The sequence below is a fragment of the Daphnia carinata genome, chromosome 3 (genome assembly GCF_022539665.2).
Source record: "Daphnia carinata strain CSIRO-1 chromosome 3, CSIRO_AGI_Dcar_HiC_V3, whole genome shotgun sequence".
In the NCBI taxonomy this organism is placed as follows: Eukaryota; Metazoa; Arthropoda; class Branchiopoda; order Diplostraca; family Daphniidae; genus Daphnia; species Daphnia carinata.
In genome coordinates this window covers 6,314,343-6,326,698 of record NC_081333.1, presented here as the reverse complement: position 1 = coordinate 6,326,698, position 12,356 = coordinate 6,314,343, and the positions used below count along the sequence as shown (strand labels likewise).

The 12,356-nt window shown below is 36.8% G+C and overlaps 2 protein-coding genes and 1 long non-coding RNA gene across 6 annotated transcripts; 1 reads left to right on the top strand and 2 right to left on the bottom strand.

Moving 5' to 3' along the window:
• The first annotated feature begins 1,082 nt into the window (after positions 1 to 1,082).
• On the top strand, positions 1,083 to 4,017 carry LOC130685338 (integrator complex subunit 10-like). 2 transcript variants are annotated; one of them, XM_059494457.1, is made up of 11 exons: positions 1,083 to 1,281; positions 1,378 to 1,449; positions 1,512 to 1,639; positions 1,703 to 1,818; positions 1,889 to 2,101; positions 2,155 to 2,267; positions 2,345 to 2,520; positions 2,595 to 3,028; positions 3,130 to 3,237; positions 3,305 to 3,642; positions 3,804 to 4,017. In XM_059494457.1, exons 1-11 carry the CDS (start codon positions 1,127 to 1,129, stop codon positions 3,964 to 3,966), a joined length of 2,016 nt encoding a protein of 671 aa, XP_059350440.1. In that variant the 5' UTR covers positions 1,083 to 1,126; the 3' UTR covers positions 3,967 to 4,017. The 2 variants fall into 2 exon arrangements, with proteins under 2 accessions (XP_059350440.1, XP_057364614.1); XM_057508631.2 differs by having other exon boundaries at positions 1,083 to 1,285; positions 1,382 to 1,449.
• Positions 3,962 to 5,919, bottom strand: LOC130685345 (uncharacterized). The gene is made up of 4 exons (XM_057508640.2): positions 5,790 to 5,919; positions 5,594 to 5,730; positions 4,595 to 5,532; positions 3,962 to 4,507 (listed from the first exon to the last, which is right to left on the bottom strand). The coding sequence occupies exons 1-4, from the start codon at positions 5,814 to 5,816 to the stop codon at positions 4,014 to 4,016; spliced, it is 1,596 nt and encodes a 531-aa protein (XP_057364623.1). The 5' UTR covers positions 5,817 to 5,919; the 3' UTR covers positions 3,962 to 4,013.
• A 512-nt stretch (positions 5,920 to 6,431) lies between these two features.
• On the bottom strand, positions 6,432 to 7,951 carry LOC130685385 (uncharacterized). 3 transcript variants are annotated; one of them, XR_008999590.1, is made up of 5 exons: positions 7,860 to 7,951; positions 7,434 to 7,784; positions 7,205 to 7,371; positions 6,753 to 6,798; positions 6,432 to 6,684 (listed from the first exon to the last, which is right to left on the bottom strand). It is a non-coding gene; the product is annotated as an uncharacterized LOC130685385 (long non-coding RNA). The 3 variants fall into 3 exon arrangements; XR_008999589.1 differs by having other exon boundaries at positions 7,434 to 7,791; positions 7,860 to 7,946; XR_008999588.1 differs by having other exon boundaries at positions 7,434 to 7,939.
• Between the last annotated feature and the right edge of the window lie 4,405 nt (positions 7,952 to 12,356).

Below are 12,356 nucleotides of genomic sequence, written 5' to 3'. Positions count from 1 at the left end.
TCCAAAAAAATCCGACTACCCCCCTTTAAAAAAAATGCCCCCTATTAACGTGTAGCTAAGTTACTTAGTAGTTTAGGTGGGTTATGTTAGAATGTGGGAAAATGCGGGAAAAATGCGGTAGACGTTACCATGGATACGAGACATGAATAAGCTCGCGTCCTTACATCGCTAAGGGGTTAGACAAATTGCCGTTAGGCAAAGCCAAAAATTTTAACAAATCTACTAGAAAATTGTTTTTGCACCAGCCTACGAGAGACAGACTTCGGGATGGGAAGTCTCATCTCCATGGTAACTAATTTAATGCATCATTGAATACGCGCATTTTTCAAAATGGTTGTTCTTACGCGCTAAATTAGTATAAAACGGGCGGTGGATTATAAAACTGATACAGTTTATAAAAATGTTTCATGAAAATAGCGCAAAACAATTAACTGTTGCGGAAAGAACGTCTGTGGTAACGTTAGGCCTAGCCTGGTACTCATTAAATCAAATTTAATGAAAATTTATTGTTTTGCGTGATTTTCGCGAAACATGAACTGCATCAAATTTATAGTCCAACCCCCATTTTATACTAATTTAGCGCATAAGAACAACCATTTTGAAAAAGGCGCGTATTCCATGATGCATTAAATTAGTTACCATGGAGACGAGACTTCCCACCCCGAAGTCTGTCTCTCGTAGCCTGGTGCAAAAACAATTTTCTAGTAGATTTGTTAAAATTTTTGGCTTTGCCTAACGGCAATTTGTCTCATCCCTTAGTGATTCGAGACACAAACTCATTCCTGTCTCGTTTCTATGGTAACGTCTACCACATTTTTCCACATTTTTTCCCGCATTTTCCCATATTCTAACATAACCCACCTAAACTACTAAGTAACTTAGCTATACGTTGATAGGGGGCATTTTTTTTAAAGGGGGGTAGTCGGATTTTTTTGGAACATACTGTACATGTACAATACTCTTTTGGGCGAGTTACCGTAGACAGACTTCTTGCTCCTCCCATTTCCACGGAGAATTCCACGCAGTACTGCTCCACGCTCAATGTACACCAATATACGCAGTCCGATTCTGGCGACCTGTGTTGATTGTTTTGAACGTGTGTCTGCTAATAATTTATTTTCAAAAAATGCGAACGGGAGTTATTGATGAAATGCAGGAAAATCAGCTCTCTGACGAAGATTATGTGATTTACCGGACAAAAAATAGCCAGAAACAGGATGCTGCCACGGCAAAAGCTTGGATGATAACAGCCAAAACATTGTTCCCGCGAAATTTTGCTGTCCAAGTATGTGTGCTTCTTTGATGTTTTTACTTACTTTCAGTGCTAACAGTAAAGATAATTTCGAATTCGTTGTTCTTATAAATGGCTCCGTTTGCTCAGCTTGAGGCATATACTACTCAAAAATCTGCCAACAATCCCAAAGAAGCTGCCAGATACTTTTCCAGCTTGTAAGTATACAGCTAAATTACTTTTCAATCTTTTTCAGCAATCTTATGTATCACAACTGCAGATTCTTTGATTTTCCAAATGAGGCTGAATTATGGGAAGAGGTGCAGCATATCACATGTGCCCTACAGAAAGCCAATGGCAACCTAATATCTCAGTTTCATCGTGACATGTTTTCGCACATGCTTACAGGTAAGCTGGTTCAGTTGCTCACTTTCTTTGATTTTCAGTGAAGCCAAATGTTTTATTTCACAGAAGTGCAGCATCAGCTATTACTTGCTATGGCTGAAAGGGCAGAAGATACATTGGAACATTGTCGACTAATGCTAGTTTTATTGTCCATGCTACCACAATTTGTTGACACTCATGGAGTATCTTTTGATCTTATGTACATTTTGTAAATTTAAGAAGTTAAAAAAATATTCTTGTTTTATAATGCAGAAAAAATTAGCGGATACTTTGCTGACAAGTGAAAAGCATAGCCACTACCAGACTCCTGTTAATTGCTTTAGGAAACTGTTGGTAGTAGACTTGCTACCAACATTGCTTAGCTCCAGGACAATTGATGTCCCTCAAAAACAATTGTACAGACTTATCTTGAAATCAGTTGATTTCTATGTCAGCTGGTTTGCCAGTGGGTCAACATTAATTCAGGTAAGCTACTGGTTTGAGATCTGTTTTACTTTTAATTAAAGTTTTGTCAATAGGGAGTGGAAGACTCTGAACTAAAAGCAGAGGAAGCTTGGACAAATCTTTTTAAAATAATGTTTTCCATGGGCCGAAAACTGGGTTGGGAACTCAGTTCCATGTTTAGTATCAAGTATTCTTCTTGTCATACCACGTAACTTTTGTTGTATGGCAGTTAGTACCGACATTCTTTTTGTACGACACTCGTAGCAACCGAGAGCTGATGTGCCAAAACCTTTGGTCTTTCTACCATTCCACACCGCTCGGGGGGGAAGACAGTCCAAACTTTCGCCAGTTAATATACTGTACTACAGTGGTGCTAGTGGAATCGCTGTATGAGTATGTAAGGAAAATAAATCCTCTAAGCTTTCAAATTCCAAATCAAGGTAAAATTTACTTAATTTCCATTTAGTAAAAAAAAAAATTTATTATGTTAAAATACTTTACCTATGTATTCTAGGAAACAAGATAGATTATACACCTTTATTACTTGTACCTGCAATTCTCCCTAGTAGTAATATTGACCAAGAGCCTGCATTGAAACGTCGGAAGGATGATAGTTCCAGCTCATATTCAACATTGCACGTGACTGTGACAAAAGGATGCCATGTTCCAACTGCAACCACTTTGTTATCAAGCTTCTTAACTGCAGTTAGTTGCTGGGAACTTCTTCAACAGACGGAAGAACTACGCAGCGAATTTGCAAAAATTTGCAGTCACCTGCGCACAGAGACGTGGCTCTGGTTACCCAGTTTCGTTGCAGATGTTCTTCTATATCAAGGGCTATATTCGGAAGCCTTGACAAAGTTGCAATCTTTGAGTTCAGCCTTACTTAATCCACAATCGTTGCTTTTGAAATCAGCAGGCATTTCTTTTTGTCTAAGAAATAATTTTGTAAGTCACTTGACGTGTTATTTTAAAATTTTGTTATTTTAGAAATCGGAAAAAGTAAGCAAAACAAAAGTTCCTACATAATTTTCCATTCTACTTTATAGGCTGCCACAGAACAAATTCTACATGTTATTGCAGATTTGTCAGCAGAAAGCAGTGATCCATCAGCTCATCCGATTATTATTCCTTGCTCTACGAGTCCCCACGGAAAGGTGTTCATTATTTGTCAAAAAGATGTTCAACGTTTTAATCGTCCTCGTATCTTTCACTCATTTAAAGCCACCATTACATTTTATGGCGCTGAACCACACAGAAATCGTACAGTATTCTGTTAGCCTTCTGGTGGCATGCTTTCGGGATCAAGCTCTCAGGAATGGCAACTGCGATTTCGCTATGGGTCATCTTATCGTTTTACTTCAGTATGATTGGCCGAACAATGCAAGCCTACTAGAGGAAAGCTTAGAAAAAATTCGGCGACAAGGACAGTTTACCTATAAGCTTTTTTCTTCCTACGTAATTCAAGTTGACATTCTGGAAGAAATAGCGTTTCTGGTTACGGATCAAGGTGGAGCCATTAATATGGACATTTTTCCTCCTTCCGCCACACAGCTAGCCACGTAAGTTAACCATTTCGGCCCGGGGGATCCCCCTTGGTTTGCCTTTTGGGAAGTCGCAAAATTTTTACCTGATCTCTTAAATTTCATCTAAAATTATTGGTTCAATAGTTTTTATTTTATTTTACCAAATTTTTGTTTTCGCAATTGAATTACTTTTCTAGGCAAAGGAGAATGACGACTCGAAGAGGAGATTTGGGTGCCAGAGAGGACTTCCGCGCGGCAATGAAACGGCAAATGAGTCGAAGTCAAGAAAATATACATAATCTCATCATACAATTTATGATCCGTGAAAGAGAAGCCATATTACAAGCTATGAAAGTTTAAAAAACCGAATCGTGTATGCATAAAATAAAACCGTAAATTTATACACTTCAATGTTTTGCACAGTTAAGCATTTTTCTTTCGTTGTCCACAGATCGGAATTTCAGGAAATCCTCGACACATTCCGCAATGCGAGTCAAGTAAAGGGTACTCGGTCGTATGTTGGAAATCATGTTTGTTATTTCAGCTTTGTTAACTATCCCCAATATGCTTTCAACCGATATGTCTTTGGCTGACAAGGGTAAACGAGGAAATAGATTCAAGGAAATTCGTACCCAGGAAAGGTTTTCCAAATTTGATGATTCGAATGTTACGTTAAAATCCGAGTAACCTGCATGAAATCGGATAGATCGTTGGTTGGCCAACAGCTCGAATTTTAGCGAATCTTCAGTAGCAAAGTCAACAAACATGCGAGTGTGCTCCTCAACAACATACATTAATTTCGGCAAATCTTGCGTATTACTGCATACCTCTCTAAGGTTACTGTTTTCCAAAGAGGTTTCAAGAATCATCAGTCCGAACCTAGTCCATTTCTGTTCCACGTCTTTTTCCAAAATGCAATTCAATGAGAAAGAAAAAGAAAATCATTTAAAAGAAAATTATGAAAACCACAATAGATATTTCAAACTACCTTTTCTGGTGTCAATCTCAATATCTTCCACAACATAATGCTTAACATTTTGATAGGTATATTCAGCATCAAGCTTGAGCTTCAAGGTGAGATAGTCATGGATTTTTGAAAAGACTAACAGACTGTCAAAGAACAAAACCTCCCAGTTAAATTGCTTAGCAAGCAATAAAAACTCATTTGAATCATCTGAGCATAAAGATTTCACTTCTTGAACAGGTTCTTGAATACTGCTAAATTTCTGTAGCATGCAACTGTCTGGCTGGACCATTTCAGAGATTATAACTCCAGCTTCATTTAATGTTGGTTTTAGAAGCTCTGACGAGCAATTAGTATTGACATCTTCCATTATCATTTCATGACATTCTTTGCTTGACTGTTTAACTGTCACTTCTTTAGGCATACAGGAAGGAATTGTATTTTCTTGAACTATTGGTATTTCAACCTCTGGAACAGATATTTCCATAGAATTTTTGCCACAACAAAAATTATTTTCAATAAGTATGGGCTGGATGCATGGCAGTGTAAATTCTTCTGTTGCTGTGTGGTTTTTGACAGTAATTACACCAGAAATTTGCACAACAGAATCGGAGCATACTTCCATTTCAACTTCTTGAACAGTGGTTTCATTTTTGTTGGATTCATCGCTTGCTATAGTTGTTATGTCCATACAGTCATATCCGCTTGACATTTCTCTAGATTCAATTTCTTGGGCAATGCTTTTAATTGTGTCACATTCAATAGTTGCTAAACTTGTAATTTCCATGTAATCATGTGCAACAGATATTTCTCTCAGTACCAAAGTCTGTTGGTCTATATTTTCTTTTTCAGAATCCCAACCGCCTAATTCATTCATTTTTAAAAATTCTGTTTCATCCTGAAGTTGATTTAATACTTTTTCCAGCTTTTGAACTGTCAATACTTCATGCTTTTGAAATTCCCTGGGTAGTAGTTACTTTTACTGTTTGATGAGCTGTAGAAAGTGTAAAGAAAAGAGCTTACTTTATTTCATCCCTTCCGGCAAAGCTAACACGCTTCTTAAAAGATTTCCGCCGTGAAAAAGTAAAATTTTCCGTTTGTTCTTCTTCATACTCAAAACCTGGTAGTTGATTTGATGGATTCGTGGTTGGCTTTAAAATCTAAAATACAAATTGGATACGAAGTTGCTCTACAAGAACTAAGCTGCAAACTAATTTACCGAATTTGTTCTATTTTCTTTATCCATTATGACTCTTCTATAGAAAGAGACAAGTAACAACTCATTAGTGATGAAAACAGTACAAATACGAAAATATGCTTCTTAAATTTTCAAACTGAGCAGTGTTGCCCGATGGTGAATAATGAACAACCTTGCAGCATGGTGTACTAGCATCATAGATAAAGACCACTGGTTCGTGGTGTACTATGCTTTTAGCCCTATCCCTACTGACGCAGAAAAAGCCAAATGCTTACTCTAGTTACAGTGCCTCTCGCGGACAAAGGAAAGAACTACATGCATGAACGCCAATAGAAATAGGGTTGAGGGACTTTTGGCGGGCGTTGAAAACTAGTATATGTTTACATGTAGGCTAACTCATTATTATTAACATTTGATAAATAATGTTTATAGGAATAATATTAAAATCTTATGTCTTGATGCTAACAAAGGTACTAATAATGAAAAATCAATTTTAATCATTTTCCACCATAAAAGAGCTTTTTTTTGAGTCTGAGATTAATGTTAAGTTGATTAATGTGATGTGTCTGTGGTTAATGTTTATGATTAAGCCATTAAATCTTTTTAAATGAATCAAAGATATGTTACTTAAAATTTTCCACGAACATGGGAATCATGCCAGTGTATTTTAATACAAAACTATAACACGTTTTGGACATAATAGAACACGAGTTAACTCATCCAAGAGTCAGTATCGCTCATTAATATGATAAATTGGCCTTATTTCATTAGTTTAGGTTCTTTCTTTTCATGTTTCTTAATGTTAGCTTTTCTTCTTTTCTGTTCTTCAATGCATTGGTCCACTTATTTTTACTTTGTGATTTGATTTTATCGCGTTTTTTAATTGATTTAGCAAGCAATTCACATCGTCTTTTACCTATTGTAATACAGAAAGGTAAAAATTTTTGAAGATCTTAAAATTTTTTTGTCAAACTGAAAGTTTACCTTAAACCTTCAGCTCTTTGAAGAGAACCTTCCAATGCCTGTTTCCCTATGTAAGGGACGACCCACCGGCACCGCTTCTCCCCACACCGACCTTGGTTCCCACGGAGGACTTTAACCTCCGAGAACCGCCCCATGCCCCTTTTCGCACCTCTGTGTTAAATTTACACGGCAAAATCCCCTGCCCTTCCCGAAGTGCTAACCAATTCGACCTTCTACTTACCTATAAAATGTTCTCCCCGAAAAATTGTAAAGCAGTCTGTTTTTGTGAGTCGAAGTGTACGGTGCTCCGTGCCAAAAGTGCTGTAATACAAACCCTGTGTCACTTACTGAATTGTGTTGCGTCATTTCTCCGCCAGTCGCCGCTCTCCACCATGAGCCCACAGTAAGTCTCAAAACATCCTTATCTATCTTATTTCGTGTAGTTTGTCTCCCTCAGCGGACAAACCTCACACCTACAATGCTTCTTGCCTTCTCAACTTTACTTTTGCCTTCCAAAATTTTTACTTTTTCTGGTTGTTGAAAGTTTTGCTATTTTGGACGTCACCTTTTTATTTTTCCTTTTAAGTATCTCTTCTTCAATTGATCTAACTTCCGCTCAAGTTAGGGTTTCATTTTCTCCCTGAAAATAGATGATATAAGCTGGCTGGCTGGTCTTCCTTAAATATAAAGATTTACACATACCTGTGAATTATGAGAGTTTAGCTGCTAGACGATATTGCAGTTCTTTCAGGATTGGAAGCATGGTTCCTCGTGTAAATTTTTTGGGTAAAACTATTGTGGTCAACACCAACTTTGTTACTATCGAGATCTTGAGCTGAAGAAACACCCCGAGTTGCAATATTGGTAAATAAGCTAGAAATGAAAATATCTTCAGAAGAGTTGCTTTTTACGAGTGACGATGTCAATGGGTCCTCGCTTTTTATCTGGCTCTTGGTTTTTTGGCTCAATTTTCTTCAAATTTTGGTTAGATGACAGTTTCAAGTTCTTGTTTCCCTTTTTTCCATTTACCAAAGCTGTCTGTCATATCGTAACCTTTAAACTAAATTATTATTTACTTTGGTCCTTCAACATTATAACAGATTACTCCGTAAATCAAACTGTACAAACCTATCCTATTCTTATTTTCTTTAGGGAACGACATTTTCAAGCCAAACCTAGCTTCAGGACGCCACAAGCTGGCACGAACAATGGCGGTTAATGGAAAGCTATTTACACCTTCAGTAGTGATCAAAACCTCCACTAGATGGCAGTATAATCAGCGTAAGGATCCAAAAAATCCAACATGGTCTCCGCAAGTTGACTCGACTGTTCGGGTTCCCAGCGGCACCCCCATTCTTGCGTTTTGATTGGCTCTCCAGCTTTGATGCCAGTGGCAACCACCAGTGAAAGAAAGCAAGCTGTTGATGTGTCGTCTGCTTGTACCGTCTGCGTGTCGTCTGCATCGATTTTAATTTCAAAATAATTCAATTTTCAAATCACAAAATTACTAATCAAAAATCATAAAACGTTCCTGATATCAACACTGACATCTTTTACTACAACCCCTTGGACTCGACGGTAAGCGATTTTTTTGTTTCCGGTGAACCGTGATAATGTAAGTAGTTGTAATAATAATGTAAGACTGTAAGTATTTGAATATGAAAATAAACAGAATGAAAATTTTTCTTTTTTTTTGTATTATAATAACAATAAGCCTATACAATAAGATAAATATAGAATCGTAAAACTGTTTTTGAATTTTATTTACGCTGATAATAATAGAAAATTTAAAAATTGCGCCTAAAAATAATGGCACCCGTTTTCTCAATTGTGATTGGTTGTTTGTAACTTAGTATTTCCTTAACTAATTTGATAAGTTTTTGTTGTTTAATACCCACGAAAACATTCCTCGTGAAACAAAGAATCGAGATAATACCTTAATAACATATCATAAGCCTAAAGAATGCCTAAACGAAGGGCCCAAAGTTGTCGATTTTTTCGTAGTTTCCCCTCCTCCCATACACCGTCCAAAAATTAAATATTTATTAATGGAAAAACTATCGGTCTGAAATGAATTATTTTCATTTCAACGAATAGCTCTTAGTATGAGCTTTCTAATTCTGTAGGATTTCGGTAACCAAAAAATTTCTGGAACGAAAGATTTTTTGTCGTTTTATCGTTTGGGTCTATTACATCTTTGGATCGCAAAACTTTGCAAATAAAATTTTTTATATTTTTTTGTGATGGAAATGCTGCATTAAATTTATGAAACTCGAAAGCCCTTACAATGGGCTATTCATTGCAATTAAAATTATTCTTTTTAGACCAATAGTTTGTCCATTAATAAATATTTTATTTTTGGACGGTGTATGGGGAGGAGGGAAACTATGAAAAACCGAAAACTTTGGGCCCTTCGTTTAGGCATTCTTTAGGCTTATTATATGTTATAAAGGTAATATCTAGATTCCTTGTTTCACGAGGAATGTTTACGTGGGTATTAAACAACAAAAATTTATCAAATTAGTTAAGGAAATACTAAATTACAAACAACCAATCACAATTGAGAAAACGGGTGCCATTATTTTTAGGCGCAATTTTTAAACTTTCTATTATTATCAACGTCAATAAAATTCAAAAACAGTTTTACGATTCTATATTTATCTTATTATAGGCTTATCGTTATTATAATACAAAAAGAAAAAGAAATTTTTTTCATTCGGTTTATTTTCATATTCAAATATTTACAGTCTTTACATTATTATTACAACTACTTACATTATCATGGTTCATCGGAAACAAAAAAGTCGCTTACCGTCGAATCCAAGGGGTTGTAGTTAAAGATGTCAGTGTTAATATCAGGAACGTTTTATGATTTTTGATTAGTAATTTTGTGATTTGAAAATTGAATTATTTTGAAAATTAAAATCGATGCAGACGACACGCAGACGGCACAAGCAGACGACACATCAACAGCTTGCTTTCTTTCAGTGGTGGTTGCCACTGGCATCAAAGCTGGAGAGCCAATCAAAACGCAAGAATGGGGGTGCCGCTGGGAACCCGAACGGTCGAGTCAACTCGCGGAGACCATGTTGAAAAAATCGTAGGAGGGGTACCCTAAATTTTTGCGTCAGCAGCCCATGCTATTTGTCTTATGGACATGACGAACCAGTCGTCTTTATCTATGCTAGCATGGTGTAACAACTCTCCATTTTAAGGCCTATCTCCAATTAAGCCTGTTTTCTGACGAGGTGGGTGTGGCCTAACTGAGGTTAGATATAGCCGACGCCACCATCGGAACTACTTAGAAGTACTGAGGAGATGTACTAGTACCGCGATAGTAGAATAATTACAAATGCAGTGGTCTAATGGATATAACTCTCGATTGCAGTACGGGAGTCTCGAGTTCGAACCCAATATAAAACTTTTTTTTTCTCCTTTCCTAACGTAAACTGGCCACGTGCGGCGCGTACAAACAAGTAAAAACAAGATTTTTTCCCACTTCTTCCACATTTTATACGAACTAAACATAAAAATACGATAGTATAACTACACAAAGGTTAGAAGTTAATTTTGATATGTAACAGGTAATGGGATAATGGGACACGTCCCCTTGTTTGGACTTAGAAAATTTTTCAAGTAGGTGCAGCATTTACCTTTTACTTCAATATCGGCCACTAGGCGTCTCTGACAATATATAACCTAGACCCCAAACAGGCTTCAGCCGAGATAGGCCGTTATAACAAAGAGTTGTTACACCATGCTAGTACACCATGCCTTGTAGCATGGTGTACTAGCATGCAGAGTCATAGAGGAGATGGTACATCATCTCCATGTTATAACTGCCATAAGAAATTTCTCGAAAGTGTTCCCAAGTTTGACGATTCCTCCCAACCCCACTCCAACCACCCCACCCGCTTGAGAGCCAATGAAAACAGGTCCCCGTGCAAAAAACCCTACCACCTACGTACTAAATGTTTAACTGAATAATGAAATTCTCATTCCGCCATTGTAAAAACCCAGAAAGCACATTGTTTCCAAATAAGCTAGGGGGCTGTGTGAGTAAAATGCCCAAGAAAAACAGGAAAAAGATGCATTTTTCCTCATTGTAATTCTAATTACAATAAGGAAAATGAATTTCAAGTTACTTTTTTCCAACCACCAACAGACTCGTTAGAAATCTGGAAAAGTATCATTGGTAAATCTCAATTGAGTTGCCGTTCAACTGTCTGTTGTAAACACTTTCACGAAGCTGACATCATCAAGGGAAGAATCGTTCAAGATAAATTTTACCCTTACCCAAGATGGAGACTGAGGAAGGGTGCTGTGCCCATAAAACAAGGTAAATATTGTCCTGATAAATATGTGAACTGTAATGATTTTATATTCATTGTTCATTCATGTGTTAAATAGGAAACACCGATGAAGTCGCACCAAGTGAAATTCCAAATTTGATGGAAAAGACAGGTATGTAAAATGCATAGTATTATGTGTCTTATTTAAATAATTACACTCAATCTTCATTTATATTCACAGATGACAAGAACAAGAAGCCGAGTCAACATAATGGATTCCCTCTTCGAAGGATTCTTTCAACAGTCAACGCATTGAATTCAACTAACAAGACAGTTAATAATGTCTTTGACACCCAAAGCTGTGTTTTTCCTACATCATTGAATACTGGTCGAACTTCAACAAAATTAATCACAGTTTGTGTTTTGTTTCAATCTGTACATGCAATCATCATTTTTATTCACAGATGTCAATTACACAGACAGTGAAGCACAAGTTACAGAATGCAAACGTCGATAATTTTGAGGAAGTTCGCCAGTTAGTGTCATACAACAAATGTTGGGCTGACCAATTTAAACATTGCGAACGAAAGGCTTCAACTATCAAGGCTTTGCTAAAGGACGAGTTATTTGAAGAATTGTCGATAAGATATGTTGATGAATTGCCAAAAGATCAATTTTGTGATGCGACGAAGAACAAAATAATACACGACTTGGCCGGTTATGTAATGCACACTCGGGACCAATTAACGGTTTATAAAGAATGTCACGCATCAGCCATTAGAGATGAAAATTTACCGGATGACTTTATTGCCAAAGATTATACCGCTTTCCGCTCAAGGGGCGGCCTGTGTTTTGTTACTATTCCCGTTTATGAAACCATTCGCGAAGTTGAAAAAGTGGTATCGTTTCACTTTGATGATGACAATCACTATTTAGTGCGGGACAGCTATGATATTTGTATGTCTAAAATTAAGTTACTATCCCTCCGTCCATTCTTCTGTGATTCCCATCGGCAAGAGTCATTCCCATTTTTCATTATGGAATATGTAAATGTAAGATATCATTTGGAGGCAAAACGATTTAAAGATAGAATCCTGTCAAAAGATGATAGTAATGTAAAAACAAAATTTAAGTTGGCCAAACTCGGTTAGTTTAATACAAAATAGAAAACAAGCTGTTGCATGTTTTAAAAGTTCCCGATAACCATCTACGATACGAATTTTGAATATCTTGTATGTTTGGACTTCGTTCTTTTTTGCTGGTTAATCATGTACAGTTCACATTTCTGCCACTAGAGGCAGTGATTTTTGCACGGCACATCGTGTGTTATGGG